This window comes from Ochlerotatus camptorhynchus, unplaced genomic scaffold (assembly GCF_037179485.1).
Source record: "Ochlerotatus camptorhynchus isolate MF236.1 unplaced genomic scaffold, CSIRO-AGI_Acam_v1.1 ptg000316l, whole genome shotgun sequence".
Classification (NCBI taxonomy): domain Eukaryota; kingdom Metazoa; phylum Arthropoda; class Insecta; order Diptera; family Culicidae; genus Ochlerotatus; species Ochlerotatus camptorhynchus.
In genome coordinates this window covers 2,837,526-2,856,421 of record NW_027040804.1, presented here as the reverse complement: position 1 = coordinate 2,856,421, position 18,896 = coordinate 2,837,526, and the positions used below count along the sequence as shown (strand labels likewise).

General features: G+C 41.4%; 1 protein-coding gene across 1 annotated transcript; it reads left to right on the top strand.

Moving 5' to 3' along the window:
* The first annotated feature begins 4,524 nt into the window (after positions 1–4,524).
* LOC135707674 (medium-chain acyl-CoA ligase ACSF2, mitochondrial-like) lies at positions 4,525–6,784 on the top strand. The gene is made up of 6 exons (XM_065229523.1): positions 4,525–4,722; positions 4,797–5,019; positions 5,077–5,205; positions 5,270–5,493; positions 5,560–5,922; positions 5,977–6,784. The coding sequence occupies exons 1-6, from the start codon at positions 4,679–4,681 to the stop codon at positions 6,782–6,784; spliced, it is 1,791 nt and encodes a 596-aa protein (XP_065085595.1). The 5' UTR covers positions 4,525–4,678.
* Positions 6,785–18,896: the final 12,112 nt, after the last annotated feature.

The window sequence follows — 18,896 nt, the reverse complement described above, 5'->3', positions numbered from 1 at the left end:
AAGGGCTTAGCACAATCTGGGAGAGAGCGGATCCTACTAGCAAAATCGTTATTTCTGAGATCCACCATCCTGGCCTGAATGATCTTTGTTAATCGATTACAATTGGTCTTCAAGTTAGGCAGGCCAGTACGCTGGTACTGCCTACGAATGGTGTTACGGAGTCTAATGAGATCTTTGGTAGGGCTGTCAAGGTTCAGAGTGTTACTCACCTGTCTGGATACTGGCACGTGTTGTTCCCTGGCCCGGGAAATCGCCTCATCGATGGTTTGTAGACACCGGTCAACATCTTCGGACGTCCCCGGTTGGACATCGTAGTCGATGGTTGTGTCGACGCAGTGTTGATATTGCGCCCAGTTGACTCGATGGTAGTTGCGCCGGGAAGCTTCGAATCGGTTTACCGAGGATCCAACTTCGGCCACCACCGGGTAGTGGTCCGAGCTCAGCTCCTGGAATGCCACAGGTTTCGAGACGTTGTGTCCCATGTTGCTTACGAAGATGTCGATGGTCGCATGGACCCCAGACCGACTCAACTGGGTGGGAGAGTCCGGGGCCAAGATGGTATAGTGGCCCTCTTGCAGGTCTTCATTGAGGATGATGCCGTTTCTATTGCTCCGACCGTTGCCCCAAGCTTGATGTTTTGCGTTCAGATCGCCAGCGATGATAAAGTTCCCGCTCCTCCGGGTGAGTTTGATGATGTCTTTGCGGAGGGCCACTGACGACCCGTCCCTGATGTTGGTTTGCTTGGGGTAGTAGGCCGCGATGATGGTGATTGGGCCAAGTGATGTGCTCACCTTCACTCCGATGGCTTCAATTGTTTTCAGCTGGAAGTTTGGTAGCAGCCGGCAACTGATGTTCCGTCTTGCAGCGATGGCCACTCCTCCACCTCCAGAGCAGGTGCGATCAAGTCTGACGAGCCAGAAGTCGGCAAGGAATACGTTCAGTTCGGGCTTCAGATGCGTCTCGGTGATGATAGCAATGTCGACCTCCTTGGTGTTGAGGAAATCGAGTAGCTCTCTATGCTTGTTCGTCAGTGAGCAAGCGTTCCAATTTGCAATTTGTATAGCTTCACGGTCCATACTTGGTGACGAGTGACAAGGCAGCATGAAGCTGTTCAGATCGAGTCTTGCAGGTGCGCAGAATGACGATCACCTCTGCAACCAGTGTTACTAGTTCCTCTGATCTTAACGGAGATTCGTCAACTGAGTCACGCGCATACGATAGTCCAGGCGCCGAGGCAGAAGCTTGATTTGGCAGAGCTGCAGCAGCAGTGAGGCGATGCTGAGCTGAGGGGGCGGCTCGTTGACTGTTGTTGAGAGGAAGCGGTGAAAGATTTGGAACCAGACGACGAGGATGGATTGCCGGGTATTGTTCGTCCGTGATGGCTGGTGGTGCACGTTTATTTCGATGCCAGCCTGGCTGGTTGCTAGTAGCCACCTTCTTCCTCATGGTGATGAATTCCGTTCGCTTGGGACAGTCCCGAGTAGTGGCACGGTGAGTTCCACCGCAATTTACGCACTTCTGGTCGGTGTCATCAGCTTGAGCACAGGTCGCCGTCGAGTGGGCCATAGCACACTTGTCGCAGCGTAGTTTCATATGACAGTTCTTCGTGCCATGGCCGAAGGAGACGCAACTTGTGCATTGGGTCACATCACGGTGTTGCGGCTTGTAGTATTCCCAGTCGATAATTACCTGAAACAGGTCACGTATGTTGCTCTTGAGCGCAGCAAGGGTGGTGGAGCCCTTCGTAAGGTGGACCAGAAACAGTTGGTCACGATAGTTGGTATTGGGCATAGGCCGTCGATTCATTGGGTGGACTGCTTCTGGTTTCAATCCGAGCCTCACCAGCTCATATACCTCGTAAAATAACCTTCAATGGTTTCATCGAAGGCAAATCGTGAGTGTAAAACTCCACTGTGCTGTTCTTCAGCAGGTCACCGACCGACTTGTACTGCTGTAGGCTGGAGCACATGATCTTTGTTCCAACGCTACAGATTTTGAATCGCGGGAACAATTTGCGTTTTGCCAGCTCATCCCTAAGCTGGGCGACGTCCTTCATCGGGGTAAACAGCGGGGGAATCCGCTCCTTTTTCGCGATTTCAGTGGCGTCACCACCGCCATTTTCTACTCCGAGCACCGAGAATTGGTTGCTCTGTAGCAGCCGATTTGCTGCGTCATCCGAAGCAGCGCTTGGATCCGTTTGGGCCTTCTTGCTAGGGCCCTCCGATGCAGGAGCAGTAGTACGCTTGCGTACCATGCTTTGTTTATTGGCAAGTGCAATTAGACTTGCCAATGCGCCTGTCGATGACGGCACTTCCACGACGCGAACATAGCAATAAAACGAACTAGAAAAAAAATCTGACAGGAGATTCCTACAATATTATAAGAGAACCAGTGAAAGCTCAGTATCCTTTGTATTACAAAGTACAGCAAGCCAAAGCAATTTGCTATCCCCCCAAAGAAAGTATCATAGTTACAGAAAGTGAGATGCTGATTGATCTCTAAGCGCTATTGGACAAGGCAGCCGAAGGATTTTCACTCCTTCTGCGAAATGAATTTCGCACATCACTCGATCCATCGTCGCCTTGACCCAGCGCGTCAGTTTATCCGGAAATCCGTACTCGTGCATAATCTGCCATAGCTGATCTCGATCGATTGTGTCGTATGTGGATTTGAAATCGATGACTATGGTCCGTGGTAGCGCGGGCACCCATGAATCCCGCCTGGTATTGCCCGATGAACTCTCTTGCAAATGGTGACAGGCGGCGGCATAGAATTTGAGAGAGTACCTTGTAGGCGGCGCTCAGCAGTGTGATCGCGCGGTAGTTGCAGCACTCCACCCGAGCAAAGACTGAGATCAAATTGAAATCTAAATTTGATGTTGTGATTTCGCTGATAATGATTGCTCAGGTTGCTGTCATTTTGGTCGTTTTAACGGTTAAAATATCAAAATTGAGAGCAACGCAATCTTCCTGTGACATCACATTGAAAACTATTTCTGCTATCAGTGAGAGCAAACTGAAAACTCAATTTGATATCAATTTTTCCTGTTGATAACAAAACAAGTATTCAATTTGATGTTATGCTAAGGCAATGAAAACAAATCCGTAACAACATATTTTTAAAGAGCAAATGTACAGCAAAATGAAAACAAAATTTGGTATCAAATTTGTCAATGTGTAAACTAAAAACAAATTATGATTTCAGTTTGATGTTGATATCAAAATTTGATTTCAATTTGCTGTCATTTTGATGCTGGACTTTGCTCGGGCAACTTGCCGCCCTTTTTGTAGATTGTGCATATGACACCTTCCATCCACTCCTCCGGTAAAATCTCCTCCTTCCAAATCTTGGCAATTACCCTGTTCTATGGACTGTTTTATGTACACCTGGAAAATTGCAAGAACACTATGGCCTTTGTCTTACTTTTAATATCTGACTGTATCCTTTAAAATTGTCGAACCGCTTAACGGAATCCCTTTATGAAGAGCTCTGAGTGGGTTGGTTTATTTCATTTAAATTCCGTTATAATTGCTTTTCTTTTGACATAAAGATAAGCAGATAAGCAATTATAACGGAATTTAAAGGAAATAAACCAACCCACTCAAAGGTCTTTATGTGACTGTAGCAAATAACAGTCACGTTTCCAATTACCCCTGTCTACCATAGTGGGGTTGATCAGTCAACTCTAAGTATTGATTTATGGCATTACAATTTACCATGACAGCACTGGAATTATTGTGTGATTCGTGACTTGTCCGGGGATGAAATTTTAACTCGCGATATTTAATGCTCTGCAAATTATTCTAGGGTTAAGATTTTGAAGATCTACAGGCTCAATATAGTCTTGAACAATGTCTTGAAAATCTTAATCAGTTCGTGAAGCTCAAAAGCCTTTTGATAACATAATTATCATGAAATAGTATCAATAAGATATTTGGTACTCTCCTAGCTATTCTGAAGTCAAGACCTTGCAGGCCTGTAGGCTCAACGAAGTTTTAAACAAAGTCCCGAAAATCTTCATGAGTTGGAAAATCTCAAGAGATGATAACACGTGCATCATGGAATAGTATAAATGCCCTCAACATAGACATTGATAAGTATGTAAGGTAGAGGCAGGGAGGATAATTTCGAACAAAAGTATGGAGAAACTTATATCATTTTAACGTTTATAATTAAAGCCGATCGGTATACTTCGGCATTACCAGATTATAGTTTAAAGGCAATTTCATATTGTACACTGGGAGTTTTCCCATATCATAGCAAAAGTTTGCAAGGTTGCCGTTTAATTATAATTTAATTTAAGCTCTGTTGCGTTTTAGGTACCTTTACCCCATGAGATTAACTCGTTTGTTTTCATGTTTCCGTATTTCAATCTACACACCACCACTTCCATGCTCTAAAAAGACACTACTATCACCAGCCCAACGAGATTGTGATTATGTTTCGCGAGCACCGTTTGTAGCGGCGGCACTGATTACCGACACTTGACTCGAATTTTCGGACGTTGAGCATCATTCTCATTGTTGCAACGACGACGACAGCATCTCATTAGCTCATTTTGAACAAACGCAAACGGTAGGTCAGCAGTTTACAAAGAGTGCAGATTCCATAATCACTGTGCAAAGTTCCCTCCCGGAGAAGATAGGCTCAAAGTTTGATCACAGTTTTCGGCTTCAAAATGCTTCGAAGTGCGCGCTTTGCTGTTTGTGTGGTTCAACGGAGGTAGGGAACGATTAGTTTTTCGTAAATGTTCACATTGCAACGGTTGATATTGATAAGCTGCTCCTCTATCACAGACTGCTCCACATATCACCGAAAGTTTCATACTCATCTGGGATCGAAGTCCAATCATCGGCTGTCGATAATCAGAGCTACGTTCACCTCCCGGATGCCAAACCACTGCTGTACAGAAACATTGGGCAGCATCTGCGGCAGGCAGCGGAGAACTACCCGAACAATGAAGCGTTGGTGTCCTGCCATGAAGCTAAGCGATTCTCGTTTTCCGACGTTATGGACAAGGTTGTACCATTGATCGGTTTGTGACGAACATAAGACCAATTTTAGAATCTCTTCTAGGTTGATCGCATCGCCAGTAGTCTTCATCTGCTTGGTTTGGAAAAGGGCGATCGCGTTGGAATTTGGGCTCCAAATTGCTCGGCTTACTATCTGACCAATTTGGCCGTGGCTCGTGCCGGAATGATTGCTGTAAGTAGACTAGGCCAAACGCTACGCTCAAAATACTTCATGCTCCCATCCGGCACATTTCTAGGTTGGGATAAATCCGGCCTTCCAACTGCCAGAGATTGAATACGCACTGAACAAAGTACAAGTGAAAGCCCTGGTAACCATCGAGAGCTTCAGAACGCAGAAGTACTACGATATGCTGTGTCAGTTGATGCCGGAGCTTGCCGATAGCTCTCCTGGAAAACTAAAAGCTGCCACAGTTCCTTCCTTGAAAATGGTCATCGTGGATACAGAAGCGAAAAAGCTACCGTACGTTGCTTGGTATTCCTATTTGGTACCTTCTTGATCTTAATCCAACCAAATCTTTATTCACAGCGGCACCATGACCCTGAACGAATTGATGCAAATCCCTTCCGAGCAGGAAATCTCCAAAATAGAGTCCCTTCAAGCGTCCATCTCCCCAGACGACGGGGCCTGCCTGATGTTCACCTCCGGAACAACGGGTCAACCGAAAGCTGCCCTGTTGTCTCACTTTGGAGTCATCAACAATGGAACTCATTCGGCACACCGATTGGAATTGGATCGTAAACAACACCGTATATGTGTACAGGTTCCGCTGTTCCATGTATTTGGCATGTCCCTCGGAGCTATGGCATCGCTCAACTACGGGACTACGCTGGTCTTCCCGTCCGCTGGGTTCCAAGCCACGGCGTCCTTGAAGACAATCAGCGAGGAAAAGTATGCATTCAATTTTGATTTCTAGAGCTCCTAACTCATTCATGCATTTTTCAGGTGCACCCTTATCTACGGAACTCCAACCATGTTCGTGGATTTGCTGAACGAACTTCGCCGGGAGAGCAGGGAACTTCCTGAGATCGACTTTGCCCTGATCGGAGCTTCCAGTTGCTCGCCGAATCTGATTTTGGAAGTTAAGGAAGCCATGCGTGTGCGAGAGGTCCTCGCTGGATATGGAATGACGGAAGCTTCGGGGGCTACTTTCACGTCCGACCTGGGGGATTCAACGGACGTAGCTCTGTCTACGGTGGGACGAGTTATGGAGCATTTCGAGGCAAAGGTCGTTGATAGCGACGGTAATGCGGTGCCTTATGGGACACCGGGAGAACTGTGGCTCCGAGGGTACGGCACCATGCTTGGCTATTGGGAAGACGACCTCAAGACGAAAGAGGTGATCGCTGCGGATCGGTGGTTGAAAACGGGTGACCAGTTTGTGCTTCGGCCGGACGGGTACGGAACGGTGGTCGGTCGGATGAAGGAAGTTATCATCAGAGGCGGAGAAAATGTGTACCCCAAGGAGATTGAGGATGTGCTGAACACCCATCCTGACCTGCTGGAAACTTACTGCATCGGAGTTCCGGATGAGCGGTTGGTGGAGGAAATTTGTGCATTTGTGAGGGTAATGGACTCGGTTAAGGAGGAAGCAGTGACACTGGAGGGGGTTAGGGAGTTTTGTCAAGGACGGCTGTCAAATTTTAAGATCCCAAGGCACTTGAGGATAGTTGAACAATTCCCAAAGACGACCTCCGGGAAGATTCAGAAATTTAAGTTGCTCGAAATGTTCGAGAACGAAAATAAAGCTTGAGGTGGTCAGAAGATTTTGTGCTATTTGAAAGTCAATCAGTTGTTTAAATTCCGGAGGATGGGGAAAGATACTTTAGGAGGGAGTTAGTTGAAACTTCCTTTAGTAATATGAAGAAACTTTTAGAGGATTTTGGGTTGGAAGAATCTTTTGGAAGGTGTTGGAAAAAAAATCCATGCAAATAACAAAAAAAAAAAGTTTGGAGGGGCTTTGATTAAACATCCGGGGAAATTTAATCCAATTTTTGGAGTTAGTTAGAAGTAACTTAACTAGTCGTATGGATTTTTTAAAGATATAAATAAACTTTTCGAGGAAGTTGAAAGAAACTTTCAGAAAATCGGGTAAATGGTAAGCGTGTTTATATCTCACCCCAACAGGCCAGGGTTCAATCCCAGTCGGCGCCGCCGGGATATTCTGAGGCATAAGATCTCTGATCACGGGAAGTAAAGCCGTTGGTCCCCGGTTCATGAGTTGATGGGTCGATAGGTAGGGTCCAGGTGTGGGAGCACGGAAAACAAGATCGACGGAAAACAAATCAAGGAAATAAAAGCAAATCGGATGAAATATTCGGGGAAGTAGGGAAAACTCCGAGAAATATCGGAAGAAATTATTGAAAGAAGATGGATGACAGAATCTGGGAAATCATTTGAAGAGACTTGAAAGACACCTTGAGACGGTCAGAAGATGCATTTGGAGGAAGTTGGCAGAGATTTTCGGAAAATCGGAATAAGTTTTGCTAGTAAATTGAAGAATCCTCGGGAAATCTAAAGAAATTTTTTGAGAAAGGTGGTAGAAATTTCGTGGATGTCGAAGTAAGCTTTTCGAGGGTATTTTGGCAATCATCTGCAGTCTTAATCAGTGTCATTCCCGCTAAAGATCTATTGAAATCCAACCCCCTTAAGTACTCATTCTCTAGGTAAACATAAGCCATGGTAAAATTCATAAAAAAAATCAATCTATGTCGATGAAGCTTCAAAGCTGGACTGGCAGTAACATAAAGTTTAATTCAAAGAAGCTTGATGTGTTAGACGTAAACAAACGCAAACTATGGCATTTCCCAAAACTTATGCGTGATAGTTTATGTTGCTTTGAAATTCCCTTGGACCAAATTCAAAGCCACAAGTTGTCTGTTCACAGCTATCAACATCAAATTATGAACCACGCATAATTGCGTGTGACAAAATATGCTGGAAAGGCAAATTTCTGCATAACAACTAAACACTTTCGCCTATCGAAAGACATAGACGACCTGTTTATTATTTCCTTTCTGCATAGCCCAATTTCTTGGCACGCATGGGCCTGTCCCTTATATTCGAGGAATTCACCCGAATGACGGTTGAAAGCACTGCCGCAGGGTTGGGGGAACCCTGCCATTGCAACGCATCGCGTTGTCTATAAATATTTCGATTAAACAAAATTCACTTCTAGCAACAGAAATCCTCCCCCACGTGCTGCTATCCACTAAATCCAACCCGCAAACATATTCCTTTCACCCGAACCGTATCTAGTCTCCCGTCACAGTCAATAAACGGCGTCACCACCACCCTGCTTCTGCTGTCTGCGTAATTCAATCCCACCCACATGGCAGAGAACCAAATTTGTTTAGCAAATGCATACATCAACAACAACAACAACAACGGCCACCACGCATCCACGCCTTCCCCGCTCAACATCATTTTCGGGAGAGTTCATTGAAAAGTTCACGGAATTCAAATTTCCTTCACTTCCTTCACCTACAAATAGAGGTGCAGTGCAGCAGCGGGCAGGCGAAAATAGCGGCAGCTGTAACACATATATTCGCACACACACCGAAGAAAACGAAGGACTGGGAGCGTATAGAATGTGGAATAGAGCAAAGGAATCGATTATGCAAATTAGCGGAATATATCCTCGATGAGGAACCAAACTGTCCGAGCATATGCAGAACACGCGAATCTACGTGGAGGCATATATTTTTTTCATTGAAGGTGATACGGCGCTTGTTGCCACCTCGCAGCACACGTAGGAAGGATATACCAACATACAAGGAAGTTCGTCGCTTATTGCTCACTCTCTCGCTTGGGTGCTTGTTTGAGGAAAAATAGTTGTGTGTTGCATGCCGGTAGGTACCTAAGTGCTGGACGAGCTGTTCCCGGGCCGAGGGAATGTTTTGCAACGTTTTCCACTGAGGGTGTGTTGCAGCAGAAATAGTTTCACGTGATCCCTCCCGAGTATGGTGGGCGATAGTTTGGAATAGTTTTGCAGTTCGTCGTGCAATGAGGGGTGCTTCCATAGGTTCGTTTGATTTTAGAGAGGAGTAGACAATATTCGATTTATATATTTTTTCATCATCCATCATTTCCATCATTACCAGAAAGGCGAAATTCCACCAATCCTAGTTGATTGACCATGTCTGTTATTAATTTGCTACTATTGTTCCAGCAAGTCCACACCAGGTTTTTGTTCATCCAGAGCTCTTCCTGGCGTTAAAATAGCCTTCACCGAGCGTACACTTAAAAAATTCCACACGTCATCACCGTGTGTCTCACACTTAATTTTTCACTTATTGTTGGAACACATCCATTTCATGTGTGAATATTATGCATGCCTCAACACTGTTGGTTCGAATTGGGGCACACTTGAAGTTTATGTGCCTCACATGGTGATATCAATAGCACATCATAGTTCAATGTTCTACAATAATGTACTTTACCGACTATAAAATTGAATCGAAAACTATATAAACAATGCTGCCAGAGGCAGAGCTTCCCTTTGATCCTGGACTGTTGTGAGGTGTACTGCTGCCGTTATCTTCTTTTGATCTCACTGGCCTACGGTTGTTCTCATATATGAGACTGGTTGATGAGGATCAAGTCACTACTCATGTTTTCGATGTGTAGCTTGCCGATCAAGCAATTTACATCGCATGGAAATGCAAAACACTCCAAATCCATCTGTTTTGAACAGTAGTGTTATTCAATGTGCAATACACTTGATTTTTTTCCTTGATTTGTTTTCCGTGCTGGGCACCAATGCTACCAACGCCAGGGAGGCAGCTCCCACACCTGGACTCTACCTATCGACCCATCAACTCATGAACCGGGGACCAACGGCTTCACTTCCCCCTTCCGAAGGAAGGCGTGATAAGAGATGTTATGCTTCAGAACATCCCGGCGGTGCTGACTGGGATTGAACCCATGCCTGCTGGGGTGAGAGGTAATCACGCTTACCACTACACCACCGGCGCCGCTAAAAATTAAGTCTTGATAATAAATAAACTGAGTCAATGCGTTGTGAAGTGATATTGTTCACAGAAGAGACCGTAGCATAATCCCGACGCTGTTTCAATGCCTGAATGTTGATTAACAAGCAATGTGATTCATAACATGGCAGAGGAAATAATGTCCATCCCAGCTCTAAAATTCAAAATTGCGTTTGAACACCTTCGCGATACAGTTGGTCAGAGTGATGGGCTGGAAAGCTGCAGGACCAGACTCAGATGAATTCGGCTTCGGAATCGGCACTATTATTCCGGTTCGCCAGCTGATAGGGTACACGCCAATACACCACATTCTGTTTAGAAGCTCCAGTAACGAGATCTTGACGGATACAGGCAGACGTCGCCGAAGTACCGATTCAAGACCTGTAGAGACACTACGTCCTTTGTCGAGTGCCCACAGAAGCTCATCCAGGGTGAAGTTCGAATTATAGATGTTGTTGGTGTCTGGAAGAGAGTCCACGCGATCCCGTTCCACTCTTTCCTTCGCTGCTTGGAACAGTGGGGGATAACTACAGGTCGCCGATCTCTCGCCGTAGTGCTTCGCCAGTTCTTCTGCTAGTTCTTCTACCTTATCCGTGTAACCCTCGGGTCGTTTGATAACCGCCTTGTTGTGCTGTCGCTTACCCCTCAGGGTGTTCATTAGACTGATGCAAAATTTGAAATTTTCGCTCCACAGTGCTCAAACGGTTCCAAATTGGGTCCTGATTATCCTCGCAAAAATTGAACTAATTTAGTAAGAACCTGACTTGGCACAAACCATTTGAAGTTTATATGGAAATTACTATGGGGAAATCATAATTTCGGTTCATATCTATCTCAAAATTCACCAGTTTACTCTACTTTATAAAATGATAATTGCGCTTGTTGAAAATTTTCTCAGCTACAAGTTTGTTCAAGACCACTTTTCGATCATATGTGAGGTACACAAATTATTAATGATTCAAGTTAGTGATGTCTTATGATTATGCTCAATTAACTGTTCAGCAGGCAACATTGGTGTTTATGGCGCGTAGAATAGAGGACAAAAATCATGGCTACTAAGTCACACTGCAGAATACAGTGTTGCTCACAATACAGTTGCTTAAACTTGTCATAAGATTATCAATCTCCTAAACTATTGATAACTATTTAATTTGACGTTTGGCTGAAAAACGATTTTCTGCAAAGTTGTAGCTGATAAAAATTCTCATGCGAAAAGCAATAGATTGTATGGCAAAGTAATTGCCATATAAACTTCAAATGGTTTGTGCCAAGTCAGTTTCTTATCAACTGAGTTTAAACTTTCGGAGGCTAATCAGGACCCGATTTTAAACTGTTGGAACGCTGTGGAACGAAAAATTCAAATTTTGCATCAGTCTAGTGTTCATCGTCTGGCACATTTATGCCGTTGTGCTGCTCGGAGATGTTTTTGCGACAAAGTCCTCCCATGAATGTTTCTTACCACTGCCTTCGCTTCCTGGAACTGCTTCAAAACATCCGGTTGTTGTTGTTGTTGTTGTTGTTCGAGCAAGTTTGCACGTATTAATTTAATTTTTAATTGAATGCTAGCAATATTTTTTCTATTGGAATTTCATTTATGATCGTAAAATTGATCAATTTTTATTTGTGTTGAGTGTAAAATCTCCTTTTTATTCATTTTCTCTAAAAACTCGTCATTTTTAAGAAGAAAACGTTCGCGAAGTAGCAATTAATCATGTTTTGTTGTTTTTGACATCATCCACTTCCAGAGGGCCAGCCACTCTTGAATGTATGGGAATGGTATTCTGATATTCTCCATACTGCAAAAAATGATTTTCCTACCACTGAAGTGGCGACATCTCTCGGATTTTCAGTATAACTACTACGGCGCCGGTGGTGTAGTGGTAAGCGTGATTACCTCTCACCCCAGCAGGCCTGGGTTCAATCCCAGTCGGCGCCGCCGGGATGTTCTGAGGCATAACATCTCTGATCACTCCTTCCTTCGGAAGAGAAGTAAATCCGTTGGTCTCCGGTTCATGAGTTGATGGGTCGATAGGTAGGGTCCAGGTGTGGGAGCTGCCTTCCTGGCACGTCGGTAGCATTGGTGCTCAGCACGGAAAACAAGATCGACGGAAAAAACAAACCAAAGGGAAAAAAAAAGAAGAATACACCCTCATTAAATTGCTCCGAACAATCCGAACATGTATGACAGCAACAATTCGCCCAATACTATGCGCCTTGTTTTGATTTCCTTTAAAGTGTCGCCCTTCACTTTTCGCCGTGTTTACGTTTCAGCTAAAGATGAGCCTTTTACTATTTTCGCTTTTGTTGGTAAACAACTTTGATTTCGCCCGTTCATTGAAATGTTTCAAAATTGCTCCCTGTACTATCGTAAACAAAGGAAAGAGCGTAATCTATTTTAAAGCTTTTTTTGAGATAAATTTTGTTTCGCCTTTCGCTTTGCATGGATTTTTCGATAGTGGAAAATTTAAAAAAAACATGTTTGTGGTTATTTCTTGATAGAGCTGAAATTAGGGCGTAACAGCTTTTGTAAACTTCTCTCGATGATTTCTCGAAACTCAAGGCACGCTTACGCAAACCTACATAACCAACGGGAAGGGGAAGACTTCCCCTATCCGATAGTGACGTTGATTTGAGTGAGCGAGCCTTGGCTTTCTGGAAATCATCGATAGAAGTCATTGTTTACAGAAGCTGTTACGCCCTAATTCCAGCTCTATCTAGATTTGTTAGTAGATTTTTGCCTGCTTCATCTGATTGCAGTAAAATCTCCGCTTGTTTACATTTAGCTAGTTTTGCCCTAATCACAATTTACTCCGGAAATATCACATGGACATCATTACCCCTGGACAAAGAATTATTAGCCGCAGCACGCATACAATTTTCTGGACCACCAAGTAAAGACAGTACACCGAAATTTATAAATTTTCAAAAAGGGGAAACTATTAACCCTTACCGCACAGAAAAACCTGACCCACCACTCCTAGACCCTATGCGCCCGCCTGTCGTAAGGCTTACGGAACAATCTGCAGCCGGCGACAGACGCTTTTTGAAGGCACGCCTGCGGGACCCTAAAATCATGGATACTGTGCGAACCTATCTGTCTTTCCTGCATAACCAACCGCCTTCAGTATGTGTCCGCGGAATAACGAAAACAATTTCAACTTTAATGCTAGCAGCCGAAGGATTACCAACGAACACACAACTTTTGCGCGAAATTTTCCTGGACGTCCACGAAAAACTTGGAATCCCACGCATTGGCGCCCTGGCAGACCTGGAATCACACCTTGCGTTCTTATCTAGTGAACGCACACAACGACTGCAGCACACACGGGAAGCCGCATATAAATTCTACAGCACCCAAAATTGTCATCGACATTGAAGCACACTTCAGAAGGAACCTTTTCATCAAACGACAACACTCTTCGGACACTTTCAGAAGAAAATAGAAATGTAAGTGTAAATAATAATAATAATGAAAATATTTTATCAACCGACGTACTTCCAACAATTTCTTCACATGAACAGAATGCGACTGAAATTTTGATTTACTGTCAAAATTTCAATCGCACCAAAAGCCCAGCTAAAATGAAGGAAAACTATCAAAATTTATTATGCTCATCCTTCTCGGTCATTCTGGCAACTGAAACAAGCTGGGACGAAAGCGTGAAAAGTGAAGAAATCTTTGGAAATGCCTTTAATGTATTCAGAGACGACAGAAATTTTCATGCAACTCAGAAGAAGTCAGGCGGTGGAGTCCTTATAGCTCTTGCGACCAATTTTAACTCAGAACTCATCATTACACCAAAATTTACAGAATTTGAGCATATTTGGGTGATCATCACACATAGTCGATGAAACGCACGTGTTCGCCTCAGTGTATTTTCCACCAGACCATGCTCATAAAAGCACTTATGAAGCTTTCTTCCAAAGTGCTGAACAAATTCTATCTGAGCTTCCTCCTGAGGTTAAAGTTCACATCTATGGAGACTTTAATCAACGCCATGCTGACTTCATTCTGGACTCTGAAAATGAATGTATCTTACTCCCAGTCGTTGGGGATAATGAAACATTGCAGTTCATTTTTGACAAAAATGGTAATTTAGGACTGAACCAAATTAACCACGTCAAAAACTAACAAAATTGCTATTTGGACTTTTTACTAACGAATATTTATGAAGATTTCTGTGTGACCGAATCATTAAATCCACTGTGGAAAAATTAAGCGTTTCACACAGCAGTTGAATATTCTTTATTTGTGCATGAAAACCAAAGACCCAACGACTGCGAATACGAAGAAGTCTTTGAATACAAATTAGCTGACTACGAAAAAATAAAATTTAAATTAAACAGTGTCAATTGGCAAATAATTTTAAGTAATGTAGGAAATGTCGAAATTGGTAAAGATGTGTTCAACTAAATTTTAACAGAAATAATTAAGGAAGAAATTCTTTTGAAGAAAAAAAGACGCAACAGAAACACACAAAATCCAGTCTGGTATAACAGACAAATAAAAAACTTGAAAAATCGGAAGCAAAAATCACATAAAATTTACAAAATAAAAACACAATAGTAGTTATAATTTATTAATTTATTTGGATATATGCGATCAACTGAATTTAGCTATCAGTACTGCGTTTGAAGAATATAATGCAAAAACAGAACATGAAATAAAGTTCTGTCGAAAGAACTTCTTCAATTACGTAAAAACCAAATTAAAATCTGACAATTTACCTTCAATAATGCATTTTGACGAAAATGTCGGTGTATTTGCAATTTTTTTTCAATAAATCTATACGACATTTTCTGAAGAAGATCGCGACCGCGATTATTTTGCATTTTTCCAGAATTTTTAAGGGACATTGTCCTTAATCAACTTCAAGTGCAGGATATTTTGCAGGCTTTAAAAAATGCAGAAGCCTCAAAAGGTCCTGGACCTGACGGAATTCCTCCAGTATTTATTAAATTTCTAGCAATGGAACTCACTGCTCCATTGTTCTGGATTTTTAATATGTCCATGGAATCTGGAACCTTTTCAAAAACTTGGAAAAGCTCATTCCTAGTGCCTATCTTTAAATGTGGCCGAAAATCTGACGTACTTAATTATCGTGGTATAGCCATTATCTCTTGCATTCCTAAGCTTTTCGAGTCAATTATCAACGAAAAATTATTTCTCCAAATCAAAAATAGAATTAATGACATGCAATTTTTGAATTTAATTTGAAACATGAATTTATAGACAATTTATTTTTTTTTTATTGCAAAAGTTTAAAATTAAAATTACAAACAATTTTCCGTTATTTCTTCTTCAGGTACCTGCAGTTCTTTTTCCTGTACCGGCATTTCTTTTTTCTTTCCTTTTTTCTTTCCTTTTTTTTCCTTTCACGTTTCTTAAACTAACTTAAAACCTACGTTAAACTTGGGAAACCGATTACCCGCGGCGTACTCGGGGTTAACACATTCACTCATGTACACTCATTCATATTCACTCACTCTATTTTATCCATACATATATAACCGAACACACAAACACAAGGGAAGGGAAACTTAGCCTAACTTAACCTATCTTAACCTTAACCTACCTTAACATTTTGTTCATTGCTTTCTTTACTTTTTCATATCACTGTTTTCATTGATTTTCCTAGCAAATATTTACACAATTTCCGAAATGTCGTTTAAAGAAATCTTTATGTTTCCACCTCATTTCTCTTATTTCTTTTTTGAAAACATACAGACTGGGATTAGGGTACGATTTCAAACAGAAGGAAATTCCTCGTATAGCTAACCATAATGCTGCTTTTTCACGGTGGCTCTTGGTATCAATTTCAAATGCTAGCATATCTTCCAAGCTGTTTAAAACTATTTTACATTTGGTTTGAATAACATTTTTTGTCCAATTTGAAATTATTCTGGCCGACGGACACTCTTCGATTCTGTGTTTATTATCATCCGGTCGTGAGCATGTGTCGCAATTGCTATCATTTAGCCTTCCAATATTATAAGCTACTAGCCATTCTTTATTAGCTATTATATTGTTACAAAATGCAAATATCCTCGATCTATCCTCAGATGCTATGAAATTGTAGTTGAAGTTTTTCCAGATTATATCCCACTCAATTTGAGGGAAATCGATTTTAACTTTAGGAATAATGTTTTTCTGTGATATTAATAATCTGTAAATAGATGCTGTTGAATGTAAATCAGTTTCTTCTTCAATGTTAATGGCAACACCAATCCAGTTCTTGAAATTGAATGGTAGACTTTGCGTTCTGCAATATTCCAATAGATAAATCTCTGAAGAGTTGCCATTGTCGTTACTCAAAATGTTTTTAATGAAGAGCGCCTTCATTTTGGATTCCGGGTCAACTAATTGAATTCCTCCCTTATCGTAATCTAAGTAAAGCTGTTCACGGTTTGTTTTGAAAATATATTTGGCCCATAAAAACTGTCCTACAGCGGATTTGATTTCACCTAGCTGTTTCTGATTTGGTGGAACTATCTGCGCTAGATACCAAAATTTTGATAAAACAAAAGCATTCATCAACCAGCTTCTTTCTATCAAATTTAGGTTCCTCATACTATGCATTTTTAACACCTGTTTGGCGTTGCGAATTATCCTGTCGTAGTTTAAACTTACTATTGAAGAAACTTTGCTTGTTATTTCAATTCCCAATATTTTTGTAGCGTCAACCTCATGAATTAGTTGTGGTCCTAAAGTACACCTATTCAGCCTGATAAAAACCGATTTGTTGAAATTTAATTTAATTTTACTCCACTTTTCAAAGGAATGTAAGATTTGCATGAGCAAATCAAATTCCTCATCGTTTTTAACAAATACATTAATGTCATCAGCATAAGCAATAGTTTTGATAAACTTATCGTAGATAAGTACACCTGAAATGCTATCATTAATTTTTTAATCAATGGCTCTATGTACAATACGAACAGGATCATGCTTAAAGGGCATCCTTGGCGAACCGAGCAGCCAATTTCAAACTCGTTAGTGAAAAATCCGTTAAAAAGCACGCGAGAAGTGGCAACACTGTAAATATTCCTAATACACTGGATTAAACTATCTGGAAACCTAAAATGCCTAAGTACTTTCCACAGGTACTCATGATCAACTTTGTCGAAAGCTTTCTGGAGGTCTAAGCTAACGAGAGCTCCTTTAAATCTTACTGATTCTTTAGCACGCAAAATTACTCTTCGAATGTCTTTAAGGTTGTCTATGCAACAATGCTTGGGTTTACAAGCGGTTTGTTCCGGTCCTAACAGATTTCCTAAGACCGCTTGGATGCGGAGAGCTATGATTTTAGTAAAAAGTTTGTAGTCGCAATTCAAGAGACTGATTGGCCTGTATTGATCTAGTTCATGTCTGCTGCCTTGTTTGTGAATTAAAGTTATTATTCCTGAGGAAAACTCTTTGGGGGGACAATTGTTACCGGATAAATAACTATTGAAAATTAAAACTAAATCTTCTTTAATAAGCTCAAAATGTTTCAAATAAAATTCGTAATTTAGTCCATCGTTTTCTTTTTAGTGCACAGTATAAGTGTATCAAAAATTTCATCGATCGTTATAGGTTTTATTAATACTCTTTGCTGCTCAGAGGTTAAAAACTTCGTTACGTGATTAATTGGATCGTCATTTGCGTTATGTACCAAAAAGTTGTTAGTCGCTTGAAATTGAGTAGAATAATAATCAAAGATGATGTCTTTCAATCTTGCTGTTTCTCCTGTAACTACATTTCCATCTTAAAGCTTTAAATTGTTTGATTTTGAGTGCCTTTGTATTTGCGCAGATACTTGAAAAATACTGATTGTTTCCTCTTGAGCAAATGAAAAGCTGTTCAATTTGCTGCAGTAGTATTTTAATCTATCATTTTCTATTTCCATCAACCGTGATTTTACTATACCGATGTCTTTGTGAACGTCTTCTCCTGAGCGCAATCTGATGTGTAAGTTAATCAATACTGAATGAAAATAACTTTTCTCTTGAGCTATTCTAAGATTGTTAGACCAACTTTCTGCTTTATAGAACTGTTTTGTTTTATTTTTAGCCAGATAGTTCCACCAACTGCTGCGATTTGTGCAATACATGGATCGAGATTTCCAAGAAATATAACTGTTAGCAAAATCTTCTACAACGCGTTCATTTTCTAAAATTGTGGAGTTTATTTTCCAATAGCCACGACCTAGGTAAGCAATCTGGATCAATCTTAACCTTCAACACTACAGCACAATGATCTGAGAATGGAACTGGAACTGTTTCAACTAACAGAACTGAGTTTGAAAATTCTTTTGGTCCATAGAAACGATCCAGACGCGACGCTGAACCTGATCTAAAAAAAGTGAACTCATTCTTTTTGAGCTCCCACAAGACATCTTTCCATTGGAAAGATTCAACAGCTCGCTGAAGACCGGATGACATATTTTTAGAATTCCCAAGAGTGTCCGCTGAATTTAAAATACAATTCAAATCTCCTCCTAGTACAGAGTACTTAATTACTGGCTTGTTTATATGAACAGAAAGGTTATTCAAAAACAAATCCTCCCTTTCTTTCTTCTTATTTGTTCCTGAAAAGGCATAAATATTTATGTAATTAATATCATTCACAATAATCGAAATTATTCGGCCATTGGGATCAAGAATAACATCCCTGTACTCAAACATTTTCCTCAACAAAATACCAGTACCCATTCCTTTGTCATTCAGATTCACAAATGCATGATGAGATGGGATAAAGGCGAAGTTTTCGTAACATAGTTCTTGCAAGAAAACCAAATCAATCTCATGATTCCATACGAAATCCCTGAGTAAATTTTGATTAAGTACCGTCTTAGTACTGTTCAAGTTCACCGTCGCGATTTTCATTACATG

Coding starts and splice junctions, on each gene's coding strand:
- LOC135707674 (XM_065229523.1), top strand. CDS start 4,679: ATGCTTCGAAGTGCGCGCTTTGCTGTTTGTGTGGTTCAACGGAG. Junction 5,494..5,559: donor ACAGAAGCGAAAAAGCTACC/GTACGTTGCTTG, acceptor CTTTATTCACAG/CGGCACCATGACCCTGAACG. Junction 5,923..5,976: donor AAGACAATCAGCGAGGAAAA/GTATGCATTCAA, acceptor TGCATTTTTCAG/GTGCACCCTTATCTACGGAA.